The following is a 26,570-nucleotide window of genomic DNA, read 5'->3' as shown; positions in this document are numbered from 1 at the left end:
CTGGTAATATAAATGAAATAAAATTTTGAATAACAACAAATGTGTTATTTTTGTCACTCAAAATAAAAAAAAATTAAAAAAAAGTGCCTCAGTCAATGTAAAAAACACCCTTGGACTGGTTGCCAGCCAATCGCAGGGAACACAGAGACGAACAACCATCCACACTCACAAGCACACCTAGGGACAATTCGGAGCTCCCGATCAACCTGCCATGCATGTCTTTGGAATGTTGGAGGAGACCGGAGTACCCGGAGAAGACCCACGCGGGCATGGGGAGAACATGCAAACTCCACCCAGGAAGGCCGGAGCCTGGACTCGAACCGAAGTCCTCAGAACTGGGAGTCGGACGTGCTAACCACTCGAACACCGTGCCGCCATTATAATATTAATACATTATATATATATATATATATATATATATATATATATATATATATATATATATATATATATATATATGATCAAATTAGGGCCTTGAATATTGACACGACGAGAGGAGGTAGGACTCAAACGCAGAGTGTAAGTTGGCCAACAAGGCTGCAGCTTTAATCGCACGAGACTCAAATCGCCTCTCAAGGAGGGAAAAAAGGCTGAACAAAAAGAGCTCCAAACGGGAGATACAAAAAAGGGCACTCAAAAACAGGGACAACAAAAGGCGCTCCACAAGGGAGGAAAACCAGGGCAAACTAAAGGCGCAAGACAAGGCAAGGCTAGACATCAAACAAGGACTGTGGTACGAGGACTGGGAGGACGCTTCCATGCACTGAGATGTGTGACACTTCGGCAACCAACTGGAGAAGGAAGGTGGCTTTTATTGTCCGGGTTGATTGGAAACAGGTGGTGCTGATCATGGGCGTGGACCGGTAATCATTGAGCTGCAGGAAGGGTAAGTGACCTGGGGTGAGAGTAGAGTCAGGACTATCAAAATAAAACAGGAACATGACTGTAAAACAAAAGCATGAACCGCCACTCTGGTGGCGGCGTGACAGTACCCCCCCCCCCCCCCCCCCTCAATGGCCGGCTCTTGACGGCCCTTCAACACAGAGTCCAAAAACAAGGGCGGGCGGAAGGGGGACCGGAGGTGGGAACACGACCCACCCATCCGTCCCAGACAAAAAGGCAGTTCAGGAGGGCTTCCATGACGCCAGACGAGAGTCCCGTCGGGACCGTTCAGAAGCCCTTTTCTTAGCGCAGGATCAGGTTCGGAAGGTACCAAGGGAATCCCGTGGATAGTTTTGACTTGGTAGACCTGGCAGACTTGGCGAGGCGTGGCTGGCTTGGCAGACTTGGCGAGGCGTGGCAGGCTTGGCGAGGCGTGGCGTGGTGTGGTGTGGTAGACTTTGGCGTGGCCGGCCTTGGCGAGGACGACTTTGGCTTTGACGGCGTGACTTGATGCAGAGACTTGACGTGACATGATGCAGAAACTTGGCGTGGCTCAGGGTCCTGGAGCTGCGCCCGGCGAGGCTCGGGGGCTTGAGGCGGTGCCTGGCGAGGCTCGGGGACGAGAGGTTCAAGAGTCATCTGGTTGACTGCGGCTGAGGATGCACTGGTAGCTGATTGGTCCAAGACGTGATCCAAACAGTCTTTTCCCCATTCCAGTACGTTCCCGGATCGCCAGTCGATGCGGGGGTTGTGCAACCACAACCAGGGATGTCCCAATACCAATGTGGGTGACGAAGCTTGGATTACATGGAAACGGAGGTTATCGATGTGTTGTCCAATTCGTACTTCTAGGGGTTCGGTGATATGGGTGATGCAAAAGAGTTCCTTGCCATTAAGCGCTCTGGCCTGGACGGTTAGGGGAAGGGGTTCGGTGGTGGCCCGTAGCTGTTTCACGAGGCCCCAGTCCATGAGGCTCTCGTCGGATCCGGAGTCGATGAGGGCTGGCAGGTCTATGGTCCTAGCATGGTGACTTATCCTGACTTGCGTGATTCTTTGAGTCTTAGCAGGACGGGGTGACGGGAAACTCACCGGTGGACCGCTCTTCACGGTGCAAGATCCCACCAGATGACCTAGTTCACCACAATAGTAGCAACGGCCTTCTTGGCGGCGACGCTGTCGCTCCTCGATGGTTAGCTGGGTCCGACCAAGCTGCATGGGTTCCTCGTCATTTCCACTGACCTCCCTCGCGGTAGCTGACTGGGGAAACGCATATTGTGAAGACTCACTTGCCAGTGGATGCTGGAGGGGTCCCGAATCAGGTATCCTTTGGAGACCGCTGCTCTGCTTGAGCTCCCGCCTCCGATGATCAGTGCGGATGACAAGCGAAATCAATGAGTCCAGGTCGCCGGGTAAGTCATTTGGAAGCAAGAGTTCCTGCATGGAGGTTGTGAGCCCCTTCAAAAAGTGGTCAAAGAGAGCTGTGTCATTCCAGCCACTCTTGGCTGCTAGAGTTCGGAATCGGATGGCGTAATCATTAACCAATTCTCTGCCTTGTCTGAGATGGCTGAGTTCTCGCGTCTTCTCTCGATCCATGTTGGTTGGTTCAAAAACGAGGCGGAGAGCCCTGCTAAACCCGGCTGCGGTTGAGCAAATCGGGGAGTGCCGTGCCCATTCCGCGGTGGCCCAGTCTCTGGCTCGTCCCGTCAGGTGGGAAATCATGAAGGCCACGCGGGAACGGTCTGTGGGAAATGCCTGTGGTGAGAGTTCGAAGTGAATGTCACATTCGGTCAGGAATGCCTGACAATGTCCTGGTTCTCCCGAGTATCGCTCCGGGGAGGCCAGTCTCATTCCAGCCCCGGCCAAGGCTGGAGTCGGGATCGGGGATTCAGCTGCTTCCGGTTTCGTGACGGTTGCCGTGGAGTGTTGCAGGTGGTTCACCAGCTCCTGCACCTGTCCAGCAAGTTCACCTATCCGGATGGCCATGGCTTGCTGGACCTCCTCCAGGTGCGACAGGCGGGCGGCCTGTCTACGTAGTGCAGCCTCCAACTTTTCTGCTGGGTCCATGCTGGCCGAAGTGTACTGACACGACGAGAGGAGGTAGGACTCAGACGCAGAGTGTAAGTTGGCCAACAAGGCTGCAGCTTTAATCGCACGAGACTCAAATCGCCTCTCAAGGAGGGAAAAAAGGCTGAACAAAAAGAGCTCCAAACGGGAGATACAAAAAAGGGCACTCAAAAACAGGGACAACAAAAGGCGCTCCACAAGGGAGGAAAACCAGGGCAAACTAAAGGCGCAAGACAAGGCAAGGCAAGGCTAGGCTAGGCTAGACTAGACATCAAACAAGGACTGTGGTACGAGGACTGGGAGGACGCTTCCATGCACTGAGATGTGTGACACTTCGGCAACCAACTGGAGAATGAAGTTGGCTTTTATTGTCCGGGTTGATTGGAAACAGGTGGTGCTGATCATGGGCGTGGACCGGTAATCATTGAGCTGCAGGAAGGGTAAGTGACCTGGGGTGAGAGTAGAGTCAGGACTATCAAAATAAAACAGGAACATGACTGTAAAACAAAAGCATGAACCGCCACTCTGGTGGCGGCGTGACAAATATGTTAATAAATCATAACAAGATTTTTTGGAACGCTCACTTTTTTTTTAACAATGGCAGTTTCAATGTTTTTGCGACACGTGTTCAATTTGAGCAAAGGGTTGTTACTTTCGGCCCCTCAAAATGTTCAGTGGCATCAGACCATACATGATAGTTTCTATTGATTTATTTTTTGCATTGATTTTTTTATTTTAGATGCCCTCTATGGACAATAAAAACAATATTGTCCTAAGAGCAAATCTAACTATGATCGATCTATATCTAAAAAATAAATTCACATTGGAAAATTTTACATGATCAAATTAGGGCCATAAACATGTTAACTCATTTGCTCCCAATAACGTGTAAATATGTAAATATGTTTTGTTTTATGTTTTAAGTGTCCCAAAGACATATTTATACGTTTTTGTTTGTTTGTTTTTGATTATGCTAGAACACACAGAAGGCTTTGATGCAGCCTCTCAACTGCAAAGAACGGTTGCAGAAATTGTAGTTATTACACAAACGTCCAGCAGGTGGCAGCAGAGCAAAGGAGATCAACCAGGGCCATGTAGAAAAAAAGCTAAATTACTTACAATTTTGAATAGATTTATGAAAACTTATGAAACTTAGCTCTCTTCTAATGGTAATTGCTGCAAAACGGAAACAGATAGAAACATACTTTGTTTTCCTGATGAAAGAAGAGACTTTAATCTTTCTTTTGGTAGGTTCCATGCTTTTATAGCAATTGAACACAATATTCTGTGGGCCTTGCAAAATCAGTCAAAATTCAGTAAAACAGCCGGGAGCGAACGGGATTCCTTCTGTGAAAATGGCTGGGAGTGAATGAGTTAATAAATCATAACAACATTTTTTTTACCATTTACAATGGGAGTCAAATTGAACATGTGTACTATAAAATTCTGTATCCCACAAATAATAATGACAATAGTAATTTGGAAATTATGGATGGTGCCCTTTTGAACTTCAACATGTTGGGCCAATCTGGGTGAAATTTCAGATCCACAAGTGAATTTATGAAAATATAAAGAGTAATATGCAAAACAGCAAAGTGTTGGTCAAAAAAGGACACAAGGGTTAACACAGAGGGTCCAGATAGCTCTTATAGTAAGGCCTCCCAACCACCTTCCCCTTGGGAAAACCACACATTGTCATTGATGCTCAGATGACTGATGAAAATGAAACTACTATACGGAATATTATTCTTGTTCAGTGTTTGTCTGCTGATTGAAAGTCAACTAATGTTGTCACTCCAGTTTTTGGTGGCAAATATTATAAGAATTACTGAATATATAGGAAAGGAAGGTTTATTTTTGATTCATCTACATATTAACCACTGGAATGGGAAAGGACAGCCTTGTTATTAGGGCCTGAGCAGCGACCGCTGCGAGGTCCCTCTTGTTTTTGTAAGAATTATTATTAGGGCCCGAGCAGCGACCACTGCGAGGTCCCTATTGTTTTTGTAAAAATTATTATTATTAGGGCCCGAGTAGCTACCGCTGCGAGGTCCCTCTTCTTTTTCGATCGTATTATTATTATTATTATTATTATTATTATTATTATTATTATGATTATTATTATGATTATTATTATTATTATTATTATTATTATTATTATTATTATTATTATTATTATTATTATTATTAGGTGGCACGGTAGTCGAGCGGTTAGCACGTCCGCTTCCCAGTTCTGAGGTCTCCGGTTCGAGTCCAGGCTCGGACCTTCCTGGGTGGAGTTTGCATGTTCCCCCGTGCCCGCGTGGGTCTTCTCCGGGTACTCCGGTCTCCTCCCACATTCCAAAGACATGCATGGCAGGTTAATTGGGCGCTCCGAATTGTCCCTAGGTGTGATTGTGAGTGTGGATGGTTGTTCGTCTCTGTGTGCCCTGCGATTGGTTGGCAACCAGTCCAGGGTGTCCCCCGCCATAGGCGCCAGCAGCCCCCGCGACACTTGTGAGGAATAAGCGGTCAAGAAAATGGAAAAAAATATTATTATTATTATTATTATTATTAGGGCCCGAGCAGCGACCGCTGCGAGGTCCCTATTGTTTTTCGATCGGATTCTTCTTCTTCTTCTTCTTCTTCTTCTTCTTCTTCTTCTTCTTCTTCTTCTTCTTCTTCTTCTTTATTCTCCGCAAACGATCACATTTTTGAGGACCTAAATATTTCCGAAAACTCACCAAACTTCACACACTCTTCAGGCCCGGCGAAAAATTTTATATTCTGACGTTGTCATAACAACGTTACTCTATAGCGCCCCCTAGCGTAGAAAAATAAAAACCAAGCCCGGCACGTTCGAGCTAGAGCAACGAAAATTGGCAGGCACGTGTAGCACCCCGAGACGCACAAAAAAAAGTCTATTGGGACCATGTAGCTAAAATGTACAGGAAGTGAGCTATGAATTTTTTAATGTCCAATTTTGGCCCATTTTGGCACATTCACTGTGGTCATGCTTTTTCCCCTTTGCAAACATTTTTCATCCAATTAACTTCAAACTTGGCATGTATCATCTCAAGACCTGAGAAAACAACGAGGCAACTAGGGTCTCGGCCTTCATGATGTCACAACACGAAGTTTGTGAGTTTTCGCGAAACGCTGTGGGCGTGGCTAAGCACTGATCGCCAAGAAAACAACGCCGATTTTGAGGGTCTAAACATGCACAGAAACTCCTGAAACTTGGCACACACATCTGGCCTGGTAAAATGAGTAATATTTTATCATGTATTGTGCTATTTTTACAAAAATGACTCAATAGCGCCCCCTAGAAATTTTTAACGAAAAAAAAAAACAATCAGGGCAAATCGATCCATTTTCTTCACCGCTTATTCCTCACAAGGGTCGCGGGGGGTGCTGGCGCCTATCTCAGCTGGCTTTGGGCAGTAGGCGGGGGATACCCTGGACTGGTTGCCAGCCAATCGCAGGGCACACAGAGACGAACAACCATCCACACTCACAATCACACCTAGGGACAATTCGGAGCGCCCAATCAACCTGCCATGCATGTCTTTGGAATGTGGGAGGAGACCGGAGTACCCAGAGAAGACCCACGTGGGCACGGGGAGAACATGCAAACTCCACCCAGGAAGGCCGGAGCCTGGACTCGAACCGGAGTCCTCAGAACTGGGAGGCGGACGTGCTAACCACTCGACCACCGTGCCGCCTTCAGGGCAAATCATTGCCTAAAAATAAAAAAAGACGCTGATTTTTGCCGATCTTAACAATCACCAAAAACCATTGCGCTTCACACACTCATCTTACCTGGCAAAAAAAAAAAAAAATCCACGTAATGGTTTATCATGCCATTTTCAAAGAAATTCTGCTTCCAATGTGCCAGTACCCCAACGTGCAAGTACCCCAACGTGGCCTGGGCTGCGAGGGCCCTTTATAGCTGCTCGCAGCTCTAGTTATTATTATTATTATTACGCTTCTTCTTCTTCTTCTTCTGCTTTATTCTCCGCAAACGATCGCATTTTTGGGACCCTAAACATTTATGAAAACTCACCAAACTTTGCGCACTCTTCAGGCCTGGCGAAAATGTTTTGTCATAACAGTTGTCATAACAATGCGACTCTATAGCGCCCCCTAGCGTAGAAAAATAAAAACCAATCCTGGCCCGTTTGACCTAGAGCTACGAGAATTGGCAGGCACTGTGGTCATGCTTTTTCCCCCTTTGCAAACATTTTTCATCCAATTGACTTCAAACTTGGCATTTATCATCTCAAGACCTCAGACAACAACTGGGCAAAAAATCTTGACTTTCCGAAATACTATATGACGGGGCGGGGCATCAAAAATTGCCTTTAAAATTTAATTTGTCCAGAAAGAGACAATGCTTAATAACTTCCATGTACAAGCTCCAAAAAATCCCAAACTTCTCATGCAACTTAATAGTCACTGCCTGAAAACATCTATATAATAAAATTCAGTTATACAGAAAGCGCCACCTAGAGGTGACAATAAATGTCATACTTTACGTTTTTAGCTACTGTGCCAAGCTCATTGAAGAGATCCAGTTGAAAATTAGTCAGAAAAGCCTTAAGATGTTAATTGTGCCCCACACCGAATATTGTAATTTTTCACCAAAGGGCGTGGCCGTTACGGTGGCGCAAATTCTGAAGATTTTTCGTGACAATAAAAGCTGGTTTAACTTGACCCAGATGATCCTATCTTCTCAAAATTTCTCACAATTGATGACAGTCCAGCCCTTAACTCATCTACAAACTTATATTTCATCTTACTGATAGCGCCACCTACTGGCGATTTTTTTTCTTACGATTTTTCTTCAACGTTTTTCTCCAAACACGTTAACTGGCCCTACCTCATATTTGCTCAGAATGAGGGTTTCGGCCTTCATGATGTCACAACATGAAGTTTGTGAGTTTTAGAGAAATGCTGTGGGTGTGGCTAAGCACTGTTCGCCAAGAAAACAACGCCGATTTTGAGGGTCTAAACATGCACAGAAACTCATGAAACTTGGCACACACATCTGGCCTGGTAAAATGAGTAATATTTTATCATGTTTGGATCGGTCTGATGCCAGTGAACATATTGAGTGGTGGAAAGTAAAAGAATATTCATAAATGACTTAGTTATCACACTTACAATGAGTTTACAATTTTTGTAAAAATACCGTAAGTGAGGCATTTTTTTTTTTTTTCCCTCAAGGACTAGGTGGCGCTGTATTCATAATTGAATTTTGTCACAGAGATACCTTCAGGCCTTGACTATAAATATACATTTCAAGCATGGGATTTTTTGGAGCATGTACCTGGGAGTTATTAAGCATATCCTTCATTCACGATATTGCTTTTAATGTCCATAGAGGCTATCAAAAATCAACAAAACTAAATAACAAAAATGTGTATGTTTGGTTAGGTCTGATGGCAGTGAACATTTTGAGTGGTGGAAAGTAAAAGAATATTCATAAATGACTTAGTTATAAAACTTAGAATGAGTTTACATTTTTTTTTTAAATACCGTAAGTGGGGTATTTTTTTTTTCATGTCTCAAGGGCTAGGTGGCGCTGCATATATAACTGAATGTTGTCATAGAGATAGCTTCAGGCCTTGACTAAACATACATGTCAAGTTTTGGATTTTTTGGAGCATGTACCGGGGAGTTATTAAGCATATCCTTTTTCATTGCGAAACACAAAATTTGATGCTCCGCCCTCATCATATAGTATTCCGAAAAGTCAAGATTTTTTCCACTGTCTTTGGCTCAGGTCTTGACATGATCCAGGTCAAGTCTGAAGTCAGACGTATATGGGGTTTACTTGTGTTTTTTTGTGTCCTTTAGTAAAAGTCATTCCGATGTTGAGCCAATAAAGTTTCACAGAATATTTCATTTTAGTGTATCTAAACTCTATTATATAACCCTTGAATAAAATATCAATTCTGTCTGTGTAGTTAATTTCTATAAAATTTAACAATGTTTACCATTTGGCATTTGATGGACTATATTTCAAAATGCAAGCCAGTCCTTGTGAAAAGAAAGGATGTAACCTCACAATAAAAATAAATGCAGCACAGTAAAAACATCGATGATGATTGATCAATTTAAGTGCATAGTATCCAAAAGATTTCAATGGATAGAACCATCCATGCATCCATTTTCTTGACCGCTTATTCCTCACAAGGGTTGCGGGGGGTGCTGGCGCATATCTCAGTAGGCAGTAGGCGGGGGACAGGTTGCCAGCCAATCGCAGGGCAGAACCCAAAACATTAAATAGTAAAACAACAATGATAAGCTCTTCTTTATTTATAAAAGTTGTACTGGCCCAGTCAGGGCAGTGCACCCCCGGGGGGGTGTTGAAGCCGGTCTTCCACTCGTCTCCTTCTCGAATCCGGACAAGGTGATAGGCGTTCGGAGGTCCAGTTTTGTGAAGACCTTGGCCTGTTGCAATTGGTCGAACACGGACGACATCAAAGGGCAGTGGATAGCGACTCTTGGTGGTGATATCATTCAGTGGGCTGTAGTCAACACATGGTTGTAAGGACATCCATCTTGCTCACGAAGAAGAATCCAGCCCCCGCCGGTGACAAGGAAGGCCATAATCTATCAATGTAGTCATTAAGGGCTTTGCGTTCAGGCCCCGAAACAGAGCATAATCTACCTTTGGGAATGGTAGACCCTGAAACCAGGTCGATGGGGCAGTCGTAGGGTCGATGTGGGGGAAAGAGCCATGGCCTTGGTTTTACTGAAAACTTCACGGAGGTGGTGATAGCAGGAGGGAACTGTGTTCAGGTCTGGGTATTCGTCATCGGTGGTGGACGCGGGGGGTCATCTGATTAACTGCAGCTGAGGGTGCGCTTGGAGCTGGTTGCTCCAGTCCATGATCCACACAGTCCTTTCCCCACTCCATGATGTGCCCTGAGCGCCAGTCAATACGTGGGTTGTGTAAACGCAACCAGGGGTGTCCCAGAACCAAAGTGGGCAAGTGGGATCGAAAGACATGAAATCAAATGCGTTCCTTGTGTTGTCCTATTTGAACTTCGAAGGTTTCTGTGAGATGGGAAATGACGAATAATTCCCTACCATTGAGTGCCCTGGCTTGAATGGTTGTGTTCAGCACCTCAGTGTCAGCTTGTAATTGTTTCACGAGTCCCCAGTCCATGAGACTTTCGTCGGCCCCTGAGTCGATGAGGGCTGGCAGCTAAGTGGTGACGGAATGGTGGGTGATCATGACAGGCACGAGTTTCCGGGCTTTGACTTGCTCAGAGGAATCTCACCGGCGTGATTCGCTTGGCGGGCCAGACACCCACCAGATGGCCGGATTCACCACAGTAGTAACACCGGCCCTCTCCACGGCGGCGTTGTCATTCATCCGGTGTCAGCTGGACTCGGCCTAGCTGCATGGGTGGATCGTCGCTTCCTCGGATTTCCCTCGGGGGTGGTGTCTGGGGAGGAGGAAGCCGTGGAGCTCCTGGTGCAGGAGAAACTCTGGTCTGGTTCTCTTTTGGGCCCCTCCGATCTGCGCAAGCTCTCATCGCAGATGGTCAGTGCGAATGGCGAGTGCCATCAGGGAATCCAAGTCGGATGGCAGGTCAATTGGACGCAAGAGTTCTTATATATGCGTGGCAAGGCTCTTCAAAAAATGGTCGTACAGAGACACTTCGTTCCAGCCCCTCACGGGTGCCAAAGTGCGGAAGCATATGGCATAGTCGCTGACGGTCTCCTTACCTTGCTGGAGATGGCTCAACTCTCGAGCCTTGTCTCAATCCATGCTAACTGGGTCAAAGACTTGGCGGAGGGCAGTACGAAAATCAGAAGCGGTCAAGCAGGTCAAGGAGTCCCGTGCCCACTCCGCGGTGGCCCAGACCCTGGCTCATCCGGTTAGGTGCGAGATCATGAGGCCACGCGGGAACGGTCTGTGGGGAAAGCCTGTGGGAAATGTTCAAAATGAATGTCACATTCAGTCAAGAAGGCCTGACATTGTCCTGGTACTCCGGAGTAGCGTTCCGGGGGTGCCAGCCTCAGGCCTACTCCGTTAACGAAGAAGTCGGAGCGGGGGGTTCAGCCGGTGGTTCCGGTCTCATGGTGGGTTCAGGGGCGCTACGCAGATGGCTCACCAGTTCCTGTACTTGTCCGGAAATCTTGCCGAAATGGGTGACCATGACTTGCTGGAACTCCTCCTGGTGAGACAGGCAGGCCGCCTGATTCCGCAGCGCGGCTACCAGCTTCCCTGCTGAGTCCATTCTGGCCGAAGTGTGCTGACACGGCGTAGAAGGGAGGACTCAGGCACAGAGAGATGGTTGGCCTGACTTTTTCTATAGATAATCAGGGTGGAATGGACTGACGATTAGGCCAGCTCAACAGGCAGAGATATATATTTTTGTCAAAAGCTCAGTTTTAGTTGAGTGGCCCTTGAGGCCACTTAAATAGGGGGATTGTTAGATTAGGCCTCTTAATGATTACATAGGTGACTTGTGCTAGGCCGTTGTGTCGCTGTGACCTGTCATGGCTTGGCGCCTCGCTATCTATCTGCACTCTTACACGTTTATCCAGTAGAAACCAGTTAAGACCATCAGGTCACACATTTGCACATTGGCTCGGCTGGGCCGGCCCCCGTGGGGGTGGACAGCCAAGGTAGTATAAGACTAGCGACCATTTGGTGTGGGGCAAGCCTACTTCCGTGTTCAGAAGGTAAGGCTCCACAGTGGGTACTCGGTCTTTCAGGCAGTTCAACTGAGAATATGCAGACTACTGATTGTTATTATTAGTCTGGTGAGCACTCAAGATAAAACAACAACAACAAAAAACGGGGCAAGTTCCCATTGAACTTTACAGTGAGAATTCTGACTTTAGAGTGACAATTCTGACTGTGACGTAGAGCTATGAATTGGGGGTAATTCAAAAATTCTCACTTTAAGTTAGTTGGGGAGAGGAGCTGAGGGAGAAGATCACTTATAAGTCAGAATTCTGAGAATAAAGTCAGAATCCTGACAACCTTTTTTTCCCTCTTCACTGGCCTTAATTCTCTTCCGTAAAATAGCAAATTCCGATGAAAGCCCGATGTTTGTGTGAGATTTCGTGAGTTTTTGTTCATGTTTAGCCCCCAAAAAATTCATTTTCATTCATTGTGCAAAAAATTAAGAAGATTAATATTTACAAAAACGATTTGAAACTTGTAGCAATCGCTGATAAGGCCCTACATAATAATAATAATAATAATAATAACAATAATAATAATAATAATTGGCGGCACAGTGAATGAGTGGTTAGCACGTCCACCTCCCAGTACTGAGGACGCAAGATTGAGTTTGCATGTTCTCTGCGTGCCTGCGTGGGTCTTCTCTGGGTACTCTGGTCTCCTCCCACATTCCAAAGACATGCATGGGAGGTTAATTGGGTGCTCCGAATTGTCCCCTAAGTGTGCTTGTGTGTGCGGATGGTTGTTCGTCTCTGTGTGCCCTGTGATTGGCTGGCAACCAGTTCAGGGTGTACCCCGTCTATTGCCGAAGCCAGCCGGGATAGGCTCCAGCACGCCCCACGACCCTCGTGAGGAGCAAGCAGTTCAGAAAATGGATGGATGGATGGATGGGTAATAATTTCTACAAAATCAATACAGACCTCACACTCGGTGCTGCTCAGGTCCTACTAAGTTCTAAAGAAACAATAGTGACCTGACAGCGGTCACTGCTCGTGACCTAATGTTATGCCTCTAGCAGCTTTGTCTACATCAGTGGTGACCAAACTGGGTCCTCGACGGCCGGAGTCCTGCAGGTTTTGGATGTTTCCCTTCTCCAACACACCTGAACCAAGCTCTACATCACATCAGCAAGCTCTGAATAGGCCTGATAACGCTCCTGTTCATTGGAAACAGGTGTGTTGGATTCCGGTGCTTGAGAACCGAGTTTGGACACCACTGCTCTACGTGGTTACTCTCCCAATACAAATTACTCACCTGACATGTAGACTGTATCCTGTGCATGTTTCTTTGAAATCTTGCTGCTGTGAAGGCTTGTTGGCTGATTTCCTATAAGCGGGCTGGGGCCCAAAAGACCTGCAGGCTTCGGCAAGAATGTGGGAGTACAGCCAATGGCGCCTGCGATACATGTACACTTGTAAAGAGGACTAGCCTGGAAAGCTTCTCCATTCTCATAGTGGGCTCCATTAAGATCACATCCAGATGCCATCAAGTCTTAAAAAACAAACAAAAAAAACAAAAAAAGACAAATTCAAGGATAGTGAATGTCACGGTGATATAGTGTTTTTGTGGGAGACAACATTTTTGTTAGAATTTAAAAAAAATTGCAATAAAAATATTGGAGAAAAAAAAAGTTATTGAAAGCTTTTTATTTCGTTACACATTGCCGTGGCATACACTGTTTGCAAAGGAAATAATAATAATGATAATAAATTAAATTTGTAATGCGCTTTTCATCAACATGTTCTCAAAGTGCTACAGAGAAAAAAAATAAAATAGCGTAAAAATAAAATAAAAAATAGAATAAAATCGTATTCTTAATTAAATATCATATCCCTTTCAAAATAAAAAAGGTTTTCAGGCATGATTTAAAAGTGTCCAGTCTCTGGGTGGCCCTCAACTGAATTGGGAGTCTGTTCCAGAGTTGTGGTGCGGCTGCTCAGAAAGCTCGGTCTCCCATGGTGGAGAGCCTAGTATTAGGGACTTTGAGGAGCAACGTGTTTGAGGGTGCGGGTGGAGGATTGTAGCTTGATCAGTTCTTTAAGGGATGTTGGTGCAGATCCATGGATGCATTTATGCGTAAGTAACAGAATTTTGAAATTAATCCGGGATGAAACGGGGATGAAAAATCCAACTTAACGAAGCATTCCCGGTTGTACGTTTCAACTAGAGCTACGAAACTTTGGTGGCATATGTAACAACCCTCAATGTACAAAAAAGTCTCTTGGAGCCATATGCTCAACCCTAACAGGAAGTCCACCATTTTAATTTACTTTGGGCCTTTTATATGGGTCATATTTTAACAAACTCCTCCTACAAAATTTATCTGATCGTCTTCAACCTTGACGTGTTTCATCTTAAGATGTTTAAGATGAAAAGAAATCTAAAGCTTTTTATTTTGTTGCACGCCGTCACTTTAGCGAAGCATTGTTTGCAAAGAAAAATGCTCTTTTTGTCATTTTAATCGTGCGAAAACTAATGCACACACATCATACATGTCACGAACATTAATATTTTAGAGATTTATTGTGCAATTTCCAATAAATGTCATTACAAATTTTTTCCTTTGCAAACAGTGTATGCCACGGCAACAGCGTGCGACGAAATAAAAAGCATCTGGAGGAGGAGTTCATTAAAATAAGACCCCTAGGAAACAGCCAAAAAATGGCAACACGTTCCAAAGTAAATTAAAAATGGCAGACTTCCTGTTAGGTTTAGCATATGGATCAAAAAGGTTTTTTGTACCTTGAGGGCTGTTACATATGTCTTCAAATTTTGGTAACTCTAGGTGAAACATACAACCGGGAATCCTTCATTAAGTAAGAATTTTGAAATGCAAAATTTGTTGCCCCGCCTCTGAGGTATTTCCTGTTAGGTTTAGCATATGGCACCAACAGACTTTTTTGTAGGCTGTTACATATGTGTACCAATTTTCCATTTTTCCAATATGTCGGTGCCCGGCGGTTGCGCTCATTCAGCGGCATGCCTGCACCGGCACGGTTTCTGATGGGGGAATGTTGGTGCTATCCGACTGCGGGTGTTTTTTGCGCCAGGAAACAGGCAGCATTTTTCACAGCCCCTTTTTGCTCGGCGGAGAGGTTGGCGCTGCTGGACAGCCAAAGCTGGTGGTTTTGCACTTGGAGGAGAGGCAGTTTGGATGGGACTGGAAAATTGGACCAGAATTCTTTTTGCGTGTATGGTGCTCATCACAAACGCGGAAGCTGCTTGTTTATGAGCTAGTTTATAAACAAACTTAGCTTGTAGCAAACGTGTGTGACCTCATACATGTTGAGATCACGTCTCTGATCAACTACTGAAAGGAGACTGATTCTGTCCTCTTTCCTCTAAAACTGCTTCGAACATCAAAGCGTATGCAGGAATGGAAGAAGGTTGATTTGTTGTGATTGTATTGTATTGGTGTTAATGTTTTATTAGGGCCTGAGCAGCGACCGCTGCGAGTTCCCTATTGTTCCTGAAGGAATTTTTCTTCTTCTTCTTCTTCTTCTTCTTCTTCTTAGGGCCCGAGCAAGTCACACCAACATTGAACCTTATTTACAATTTAATGTGGACCACCATGGATGAAATATTGAGATTCACGACCAGCTCACGAGGCTATTTGTGAATGGAGAGCTCTGCCGCTGGTGCTCTCATTCAAGTGAATGGCAACACACCACCAGCCAGCGCTGGGCACTCACAATTTTTTTTAAAACTACAAATATTACAAATCCATCCTCAAGTAACTTTTAAATTGTAAATATAGTTCAGCATTGTTGTAAAACATTGTTATATTTATTGTATATACTGTCTGCGATTAGCTGGCAACCAGTCCAGGGTGTCCCCCCGCCTACTGCCCAGAGCTATCTGAGGTAGGCTCCAGCACCCCCCGTGACCCTTGTGAGGAATAATCGGTCACGAAAATGGATGGATGGATGGATGTATATCCTGTATTTTTATGCCTTTGGCGAAGACCACCTCTCTCACATAAAACAAGGAAATGGGCATGTGCCACTGGCCGCGTTGCTGTCGGCCAATCAGATGACAGGTGACGAGACGGCCCCTCTTGTCACCCGCAACTGGTGCTGCAGAACCACTGCCGAAAGGGTTCTAAACAGCAGTTACAACGGAACAGCTCGGCTCCGAAAAAGTCCCATGGAGACGCTAACATCCGGTGACAAAAAAATGCCGGTGTGGAAGCGGTCCGGTGGGAAAGCGCCATATATGTTTGTATGTAGATTGCAGTCTGCGCGGTGCACATGTACGCCTATGCTGTGCCCGATCAGAAAGTAGCCAGCCAATCACATTGCAGCGGGCCATGTTTCACTCAAATACTATTCAATTGAGTCGGCGCGCGACAACGCGCTCTCGTTGCTACGCGAGAGCCAGCTGAGGACATGGCGACTTTCGAACGTACGTTTTAAACATAGTGCCGAGGGAGCATTAATGCACTCGCGAGCGGTATTTTTTTTCACCAGCATGTACTTGAAATGGGCGGCACGGTGTATGACTGGTTAGCACGTCCGCCTCCCAGTTCTGAGGACTCGGGTTCGTGTCCAGGCTCCGGCCTTCCTGGGTGGAGCTTGCATGTTCTCCCCGTGCCTGCGTGAGTCTTCGCCGGGTACTCCGGTCTCCTCCCACATTCCAAAGACATACATGGCAGGTTAATTGGGCGCTCTGGATTGACCCTAGGTGTGCTTGTGAGTGTGGATGGCGTGTTCGTCTCTGTGTGCCCTGCGATTGGCTGGCAAACAGTTCAGGGTGTCCCCCGCCTACTGCCCAAAGCCAGCTGGCATCGGCTCCAGCACCCCCCGCGACACTTGTAGGGAATAAGCGGTCAAGAATATTGATGGATGGACGTACTTGAAAGTGGGCGGCACTTGTGAGTGAAATGCTCGCAGTGTTGAGCCCTGAGGGCAGCTTTTTCATGTTGGAAAAAACAAACAAACAACAACTAGGTATCAGTATGGTATTGGCATTGGCCAATACTGCATAATTGGGCATCGGAATCGGTATCTGGGGCCAAAAAACAATATCGGTACTAGGGCTGAACGATTTTTTTTCCCCAAAAATTGCGATTGCGATATCATGTGCGATTATTTTTTTCAAGGTCCTTTTCAATGATTTTTTTACCCAACAAAAAGTTAACTATGATAAACAATATCAGAGCTATTATTTTATATTACAGGATATTAAATTAAAAGGCTTCATTGGCCTTCAATATCAGTTTTTTTCTCCTAGCTACAATTTACCACACAACATACCCAACTTTTCATTGTGCATGAAACATGACATGTAAACACTGTATTTATAAATACATTCAGTATCCATCCATCCATCCATCCATCCATTTTCTTGACCGCTTATTCCTCACAAGGGTCGCGGGGGGTGCTGGCGCCTATCTCAGCTGGCTCTGGGCAGTAGGCGGGGGACACCCTGGACTGGTTGCCAGCCAATCGCAGGGCACACAGAGACGAACAACCATCCACACTCACAAGCACACCTAGGGACAATTCGGAGCGCCCAATGAACCTGCCATGCATGTCTTTGGAATGTGGGGGGAGACCGGAGTACCCGGAGAAGACCCACGCGGGCACGGGGAGAACATGCAAACTCCACCCAGGAAGGCCGGAGCCTGGACTCGAACCGGAGTCCTCAGAACTGGGAGGCGGATGTGCTAACCACTCGTCCACCGTTCCGCCCCTACATTCAGTATACATATTTAAAAAAAAAAAACCTTAGCGATCTTCAGTCAGTAAACTCACACATGCTAAAGTGTAGGCAAAGTAAAATTATGCCTCCTTATGATGTAACATCGCTGATTTGATTTAAAAAAAACAACAAAAACAAATAAAACATGAGCATTCTGTAGCAATCCTTGTGGGTGGGCCGCGGGTTGGGTAGTTTCCCATGGTCTGGACGGTCCGTGAAGGCAATGCAGGATTTGTTTTGGTAAGCTAAGCATGTTCTGAGCTGTTGTGTTCTGGCATGGTTGCGGCCTACACTTACATGCAAATTGTCATTGAAGAGTTTTTGTTCGTTCACCGCTTGGCCTATTTAGTTCACCAACGCTACAATACGTGGACATTAACTTATTCACTCCCAGCCATTTTCACAGAAGCAATCCCGTTCGCTCCCGGCTGTTTTACTGGATTTTGACTGTTTCTGCAAGGCCCACAGAATATTGTGTTTTATTGCTATAAAAGCATGGAACCGATCAAAAGAAAGATTAAAGTCTCCTCTTTTATCAGGAAAACAAAGTATGTTTCTATCTGTTTCCGTTTTGCAGAAATTAGCATTAGAAGAGAGCTAAGTTTCATGAGTTTTCACAAATCTATTCAAAACTAGAGCTGCGAGCAGCTATAAAGGGCCCTCGCAGCCCAGGCCACGTTGGAGTCCTTGCACGTTGGGGTACTTGCACGTTAGTGTACTGGCACGTTGGGGTACTGGCATATTGGAAGCAAAATTTCTTTGAAAATGGCATAATAAACGTTTACATGTAGAATATTTTTTTTGCCAGTGTGTGTCAAGCTCAACGGGTTTTGGGGATTGTTAAGACCTGCAAAAATCTGCGTCCTTTTTTATTTTTAGGCAATGAGTTGCCCCCCCTCCGTGAGCCGGCACCTTAACGTGGTGGAGGGGTTTGCGTGTTCCAATTATCCTAGGAGCTATGTTGTCTGGGGCTTTATGCCCCTGGTAGGGTCACCCATGGCAAACAGGTCCTAGGTGAGGGGCCAGACTAAGAACGGCTCAGAAGACCCTTATGATGACAAATATCTTTGGAGAAGCGTTTCCCTCGCCCGGACGCGGGTCACCGGGGCCCCCCTCTGGAGCCAGGCCTGGAGGCGGGGCTCGCTGGCGAGCGCCTGGTGGCCGGGTCTGCACCCATGGGGCCCGGCCGGGCATAGCCCGAAGAGGCAACGTGGGTCCCCCTTCCCACGGGCTCACCACCGGTGGGAGGGGCCAAAGGGGTCGGGTGCAGTGTAGGCTGGGTGGCAGCCAAGGGAGGAGACCTTGGCGGACCGACCCCCGGCTACAGAAACTGGCTCTTGGGACATGGAATGTCACCTCTCTGGCAGGGAAGGAGCCCGAGCTGGTGTGCGAGGCCGAGAAGTTCCGACTAGACATAGTCGGACTCGCCTTCACACACAGCTTGGGCTCTGGTACCAGTCCTCTTGAGAGGGGTTGGACTCTCTTCCACTCTGGAGTTCCCCATGGTGTGAGGCGCAGAGCAGGTGTGGGCATACTTATTGCCCCCCGGCTCGGCGCCTGTACGTTGGGGTTTACCCCGGTGGACGAGAGGGTAGCCTCCCTCCGCCTTCGGGTGGGGGGACGGGTCCTGACTGTTGTTTGTGCATATGCACCAAACAGCAGCTCAGAGTACCCACCCTTTTTGGAGTCCTTGGAGGGTGTGCTGGAGAGCGCTCCCTCTGGGGACTCCCTCGTCCTGCTGGGGGACTTCAACGCTCACGTGGGGAATGACAGTGAGACCTGGGGGGGCGTGATTGGGAGGAACGGCCCCCCTGATCGGAACCCGAGCGGTGTTCTGTTATTGGACTTCTGTGCTCGTCACGGTTTGTCCATAACGAACACCATGTTCAAGCATAAGGGTGTCCATATGTGCACTTGGCACCAGGACACCCTAGGCCGCAGTTCGATGATCGACTTTGTAGTCGTGTCATCGGATTTGCAGCCGCATGTTTTGGACACTCGGGTGAAGAGAGGGGCGGAGCTGTCAACTGATCACCACCTGGTGGTGTGTTGGCTCCGATGGTGGGGGAAGATGCCAGTCCGACCTGGCAGACCCAAACGTATTGTGAGGGTTTGCTGGGAACGTCTGGCGGAATCCCCTGTCAGAAAGAGTTTCAATGCCCACCTCCGGCAGGGCTTCTCCCTTGTTTCGGGGGAGGCGGGGGACATTGAGTCCGAATGGGCCATGTTCCGCGCCTCCATTGTTGAGGCGGCCGATCGGAGCTGTGGCCGTAAGGTGGTCGGTGCCTGTCGTGGCGGCAATCCTCGAACCCGCTGGTGGACACCAGCGGTAAGAGATGCCGTCAAGCTGAAGAAGGAGTCCTATCGGGCCTTTTTGGCCTGTCGGACTCCGGAGGCAGCTGACGGGTACCGGATGGCCAAGCGGAACGCGGCTTCGGCGGTTGCTGAGGCAAAAACTCGGACATGGGAGGAATTCGGTGAGGCCATGGAAAACGACTTCCGGACGGCTTCGAGGAAATTCTGGTCCACCATCCGGCGTCTCAGGAGGGGAAAGCAGTGCACCGTTAACACTGTGTATAGTGGCAATGGGGTGCTGCTGACCTCGACTCGGGACGTCGTGAAGCGGTGGGGGGAATACTTCGAAGACCTCCTCAATTCCACCAACACGTCTCCTCTTGAGGAAGCAGAGTCTGGGGACTCTGGGGTGGGCTCTCCTATCTCTGGGGTCGAAGTCACTGAGGTGGTTGGAAAACTCCTCGGTGGCAGGGCCCCGGGGGTGGATGAGATCCGCCCGGAGTTCCTAAAGACTCTGGATGTTGTGGGGCTGTCGTGGTTGACACGCCTCTACAACATCGCGTGGACATCGGGGACAGTGCCTCTGGATTGGCAGACCGGGGTGGTGGTCCCCCTTTTTAAGAAGGGGGACCAGAGGGTGTGTTCCAACTACAGGGGGATCACACTCCTCAGCCTTCCTGGTAAGGTCTATTCAGGGGTGCTGGAGAGGAGGGTCTGTCGGGAGGTCGAATCTCGGATTCAGGAGGAGCAGTGTGGTTTTCGTCCTGGCCGTGGAACAGTGGACCAGCTCTACACCCTCCGCAGGATCCTCGAGGGTGCGTGGGAGTTCGCTCAACCAGTCCACATGTGTTTTGTGGATCTGGAGAAGGCGTTCGACCGTGTCCCTCGGGGAGTTCTGTGGGGGGTGCTTCGGGAGTACGGGGTGCCGGGCCCCTTGATACGGGCTGTTCGGTCCCTGTACGACCGTTGCCAGAGTTTGGTCCGCATTGCCGGCAGTAAGTCGGATTCGTTTCCGGTGAGGGTTGGACTCCGCCAAGGTTGCCCTTTGTCACCGATTCTGTTCATAACTTTTATGGACAGAATTTCTAGGCGCAGCCGAGGCGTGGAGGGGTTCCGGTTTGGTGGCCTCAACATTGCATCTCTGCTCTTTGCAGATGATGTGGTGCTGTTGGCTTCATCAGGCCGGGGCCTTCAGCTCTCACTGGAGCGGTTCGCAGCCGAGTGTGAAGCGGCTGGGATGAGGATCAGCACCTCCAAATCCGAGACCATGGTCCTCAGTCGGAAAAGGGTGGAGTGTCGTCTTCAGGTCGGGGATGAGATCCTGCCCCAAGTGGAGGAGTTCAAGTATCTTGGGGTCTTGTTCACGAGTGAGGGTAGGATGGAGCGGGAGATCGACAGGCGGATCGGTGCAGCGTCTGCAGTGATGCGGACTCTGTATCGGTCCGTCGTGGTGAAGAAAGAGCTGAGCCAAAAGGCAAAGCTCTCGATTTACCGGTCGATCTACGTTCCAACCCTCACCTATGGTCACGAGCTGTGGGTCGTGACCGAAAGAACAAGATCCCGGATACAAGCGGCCGAAATGAGTTTCCTCCGCAGGGTGTCCGGGCTCTCCCTTAGAGATAGGGTGAGAAGCTCGGTCATCCGGGAGGGACTCAGAGTCGAGCCGCTGCTCCTCCGCGTTGAGAGGAGCCAGCTGAGGTGGCTCGGGCATCTGGTTCGGATGCCTCCTGGACGCCTCCCTGGGGAGGTGTTCCGGGCATGTCCCACTGGCGGGAGACCCCGGGGACGACCCAAGACACGCTGGAGAGACTATGTCTCTCGGTTGGCCTGGGAACGCCTCGGGATCCCGCCGGAGGAGCTGGTTGAAGTGGCTAGGGAGAGGGAAGTCTGGGTTTCCCTCCTGAAGCTGCTGCCCCCGCGACCCGACCCCGGATAAGCGGAAGAAGATGGATGGATGGATGGATGAGTTGCCTTGATTGGTATTTTTTGTAAAAGTGTATATATACATCATCGCTCGTTGTACTCATTGCACAATGTTACTTTTATTGTCCAAAGGGGCAATCAAAAATGAATAAACAAAATGGAAACGTACATACGTTTGGATCGGTGTGAAGCCAGTGAACAATTTGAGTGGTGGAAACTAAAAGAATATTCATAAATGACTTAGTCATCACACTTAGAATGAGTTTACATTTTTTGTACAAAATACCGTATGTGGGTTTTTTTTTTTATATAAGCCTCAAGGGCTAGGTGGCGCTGTATTTATAACTGAATGTTGTCATCGAGATACCTTCAGGCCTTGATTATAAGCATACATGTCAAGTGTGGGATTTTTTTTGGAGCATGTACCGTGGAGTTATTAAGCATATCCTTCATTCACGATATTGCTTTTAATGTCCACAGAGGCTATCAAAAATAAATAAAAATATATATATGTTTGGATAAGTCTGATGCCAGTGAACATTTTGAGTGGTGGAAACTAAAAGAATATTCATAAATGACTTAGTTATCACACTTAGAATGAGTTTACATTTTTTGTACAAAATACCGTATGTGGGGTATTTTTTTTTTTATGCCTCAAGGGCTAGGTGGCGCTGCATATATAACTGAATGTTGTCATAGAGATAGCTTCAGGCCTTGACGATAAACATGCATGTCAAGTTTGGGATTTTTTGGAGCATGTACCGGGGAGTTATTAAGCATATCCTTTTTCAGTGCGAAACACAAATTTTGATGCCCCGCCTTCATCATATAGTATTTCGAAAGGTCAAGATTTTTCCCCCTGTCGTTGGCTCAGGTCTTGACATGGTCCAGGTCAAGTCTTAACTCAGTCAGATGAAACGTGTAGGAGAAGTGGGCAAAAGTCTGCCCCCTGTGAATGTGCAAAAATAGTCAAAAATGGGACATTCAAAAATTCGTAGCTCACTTCCTGTTCATTTTAGCATATGGGTCCAAGAGACTTTTTTGTAGGTCTTGGGCTCCCTCATACACCTAAAAATATTCGTCGTTCTTGCTTAAACGTACAACCGGGGCTGCTTCGTTAATAATTTCGAGGGGGCGCTATTGAGTCATTTTTGTAAAAATAGCACAATCAACAATAAAATATTGCTCATTTTACCAGGCCAGATGTGTGTGCCAAGTTTCATGAGTTTCTGTGCATGTTTAGACCCTCAAAACTGGCGTTGTTTTCTTGGCGAACAGCGCTTAGCCACACCCACAGCAATTCGCGAAAACTCACAAATTTCGTGTTGTGACATCATGAAGGCCGAAACCCTCATCTGAGCAAATATGAGGTAGGTCCAGTTAACGTGTTTGGAGAAAAACGTAGAAGAAAACTCGTAGGAAAAAAAATTGCCACTAGGTGGCGCTATCAGTTAGATGAAATATAAGTCAGTAGATGTCTTTCGGGCTGGACTCTCATCAAATGTGTGAAATTTTGAGAAGATAGGATCATCTCGGTCAAGTTAATGCAGCTTTTATTTTCACGAAAAATCTTCAGACTTTGCGTCACCGTAGCGGCCACGCCCTTTGGCGAAAAGTTACAATATTCGGTGTGGGGCATGATCAACATCTTAAGGCTTTTCTGACCAATTTTCAAATGGATCCCTTCAACAAGCTCAGCACAGTAGCTAAAAACGTAAAGTATGACATTTATTGTAACCACTAGGTGGCGCTATATGTATAACTGAATTTTATCATATAGATGTTTTCAGGCCGTGACTATTACGTTGCCTGAGAAGTTTGAGATTTTTTGGAGCTTGAACATGGGAGTTATTAAGCATTTGCTCTTTCTGGACAAATGAAATTTTAAAGGCAATATTTGATGCCCCGCCCCCGTCATATAGTATTTCAAAAAGGCAAGATGTTTTGCCCAGTTGTTCTCTCAGGTCTTGAGATGATAAATGCCAAGTTTGAAGTCAATTGGATGAAAAATGTTTGCAAAGGGGGAAAAAGCATGACCACAGTGAATGTGCCAAAATAGGCCAAAATTGGACATTAAAAAATTCATAGCTCACTTCCTGTACATTTTAGCTACATGGTCCCAATAGACTTTTTTGTGCGTCTCGGGGTGCTACACGTGCCTGCCGATTTTTGTTGCTCTAGCTCAAACGTGCCGGGCTTGGTTTTTATTTTTCTACGCTAGGGGGCGCTATCGAGTCGCATTGTTATGACGACTTAATAATATCAAATTTTTCGCCGGGCCTGAGGAGTGTGCAAAGTTCGGTGAGTTTTCGTGAATGTTTAGGTACCCAAAATCGCGATCGTTTGCGGAGAATAAAGAAGAAGAAGAAGAAGAAGAAGAAGAAGAAGAATTTTTACAAAAACAATAGGGACCTCGCAGCGGTCGCTGCTCGGGCCCTAATTATAAGTAATTTATCTTTTTTTCTACATGACCCTGGTTGATCTCCTTTGCTCTGCTGCCACCTGCTGGCCGTTTATGTAATAACTACCATTTCTGCAACCGTTCTTTGCTGTAGAGAGGCTGCATCAAAGCCTTCTGTATGCTCTAGCACAGGGGTGTCAAACTCATGTTAGCCCAGGGGCCGCATGGAGGAAAATATATTACCAAGTGGGCCTCATCGGTAAAATAACAGTATATAAACTTAAAAACGCTTGCCGTCAATTATATGCAGATTTTCGCTATTTGTGTGCCAGCCCTAAATTACGGAGCTCAACTGTAATCTATTGTTCCAAAAAATAAAACAAATGCAAATGGAACGCGGCAACACTGAGTTTTGGGCGTGTTAAATCTACCTGTTATATGTGTGTATATATTGTTCCAGAATGCATTGCATGGCGCAGTTAATAATGTTATAAGGACGCTAATCCTTGTCATATCTATTTGCGTTACCAGTAATTGAATTTGTGTCATATTTAACATTTCTCGGTCTATGATTAAAAATAAATAAATAAATAAAATATTATTATTATTATTATTATTATTATTATTATTATTATTAATTAAACAAACCCTAACTTTAAGTTGTGTGTAAAATAATGACATCCAGGACGATTCCTCCGTACAAGTTGCATTGCTCATCTGAGGACTGCTTAGGAAGCAGCTATCTGCAGCTATCTGCTCTCTTGGATGACATGATATATTTTGATTGTGGCCGTCTGATTAATTAGTCCGACATTACAATTTTTTTATTTTTTTATTTTTTACAAAATCATCTCACGGGCCGGATTAAATCCCTTTGCGGGCCTGATCTGCCTCGCGGGCCTTATGTTTGACACCCTTGCTCTAGCATAAAAACAAAAAAATGTATAAATACGTCTTTGGGACACTTAAAACATAAAAAAAAAAACAACAACACGTATTTACACGTTATTGGGAGCAAATTAGTTAAAGAGGATACGGCGGCATCTAAATGACGATGAGTAGTAACGAGAAATATTTTCGTCGATCCTAATCTTCATTCATGAAATCAAACGACACAACATAGAACCACATACAGACCTATTTAGCCTCAAAATATCGGACAACTCAAATTTACAAGCCGCTGCCACCTGCCGCACTCTTGCGTGCACAGTTCTCAGTTTACAAAATGTGCGACACTACGGCAGCCAAAAAGTCAAAAGTCACAACAGCGAAGTGTTGTTTTAAAACCAAGCTCAAACAGATTAAACATGTATGACACTCGAGACAAAAAAACTCAAAATTACGTGCTCATGCGGCGCTAGGCTTTAGTTACATCGGTGACGGTCCTGATCACCCCTTTCTTTCTTTCTCTCCTTCCGCTCAGTTTCAATGATTATTTAAATCGCAGCTTTCCGCGATTATGTAATCGCGCGGTTTAATCGCAAATGCAATTAATCGTTCAGCCCAAATCGGAACAACACTTTTGTATGAAGAAATATTTTTACATTATACAATTATGCATACAATCTTGCAGCCCGATCACATCTGATCCCAACAGTGGACAGAAAGGCACAAATTCTTCCCAATGTGTGAATTAAAAAAAAAAAAGAAAAAAATAAAGTTATTTCAATAGAATTCATTCGCAACCTTCTTCTGTACTCACTTTAAGTGTGTACGCCATGGATGCATGGCACGACACTGCCCCCAAGAGGCCAAAACGCACAGAAACAGTCAAGTTATCTTGATTTATATAGCACTTTCAAACAGCCTTAGCTGTCAGTATTTGTATTATATATATTTTAAATAAATAATCGGCAGATTAATCGGTAATCAGTATTTTTTTTCTGCCAAAAATCATTATTGGCATCGGCCTCAAAAGGTGCATATCAGTCGGGCTTTAAAAAAAAAAAAAAACTAAATAGAAAATAAACATTTAGGCTATCAGCTTTACTGGTATGACCCAAAGCAAATTTGAAATACAGTGTGAACGCAAAAATATCTGTTGATAAATAGAAACCCGGAGTACACCCACCTCCCCTCATTAATCTTTATACAAGTTCAACAAGTTTTTCCTGTCACTGGCCAACCAGTGCCAATTACTGCACCTCAGAAACTAGTGGGGATTGGGGAGGTTGGCATGTACTTCAGCACACTGGCAATTCTTGACTTTGGTTTACAACTAATAACCACAAACTGTATGACGTGAGTTTGCCAAGGAGAATTTGTGGTTCTGCTCCGGTGGAAAGTGAACGATACACAACAGTGTGTAAGTTTGCATGCACTAGGCTACAAAGTAATTAATTGGCGGTGCATCTAAAAATAGAAACAATTACCACACTCGTGCATCGCTCAAAGTGACAAACCAAGTAGGCCATCACTATAATGAATGTGCACTGGAACAAGTTCCCGAGTGAAAATGTACTCACTTCAGTTACACGGCACGCACAACTGTTGTGGGGGCAGGAAACTAGCCTTTCGCACACAAGGCGCCTGCAACAGAGACAACAGCAGGGCGTGTGCACGAGGGAGGCGAGGTTTGGAAATGCGACGAACTGGACTCTTAACTGA

The 26,570-nt window shown here is 46.2% G+C and overlaps 1 protein-coding gene across 2 annotated transcripts in view; it reads right to left on the bottom strand.

Moving 5' to 3' along the window:
* ccn6 (cellular communication network factor 6) overlaps nt 1-26,570 on the bottom strand; it is a 58,735-nt gene that overhangs the window by 28,232 nt on the left and 3,933 nt on the right. Inside the window, exons 3-4 of one of the 2 annotated variants that reach the window (XM_077538416.1) lie at nt 12,896-13,132; nt 2,562-3,395 (exon numbers count right to left, since the gene is read on the bottom strand). In XM_077538416.1, coding sequence (XP_077394542.1) covers nt 3,211-3,395; nt 12,896-13,132 — 422 coding nt within the window. In that variant the 3' untranslated portion in view covers nt 2,562-3,210. Of the gene's footprint in view, nt 1-2,561; nt 3,396-12,895; nt 13,133-26,570 lie in introns of those variants that run through there. The other variant, XM_077538415.1, reaches the window with a different exon arrangement.

This window comes from Festucalex cinctus, chromosome 12 (assembly GCF_051991245.1).
Source record: "Festucalex cinctus isolate MCC-2025b chromosome 12, RoL_Fcin_1.0, whole genome shotgun sequence".
NCBI lineage: Eukaryota > Metazoa > Chordata > Actinopteri > Syngnathiformes > Syngnathidae > Festucalex > Festucalex cinctus.
Note: the sequence above shows the minus strand (reverse complement) of the source record. Positions and strands in the feature narration are given on the sequence as shown.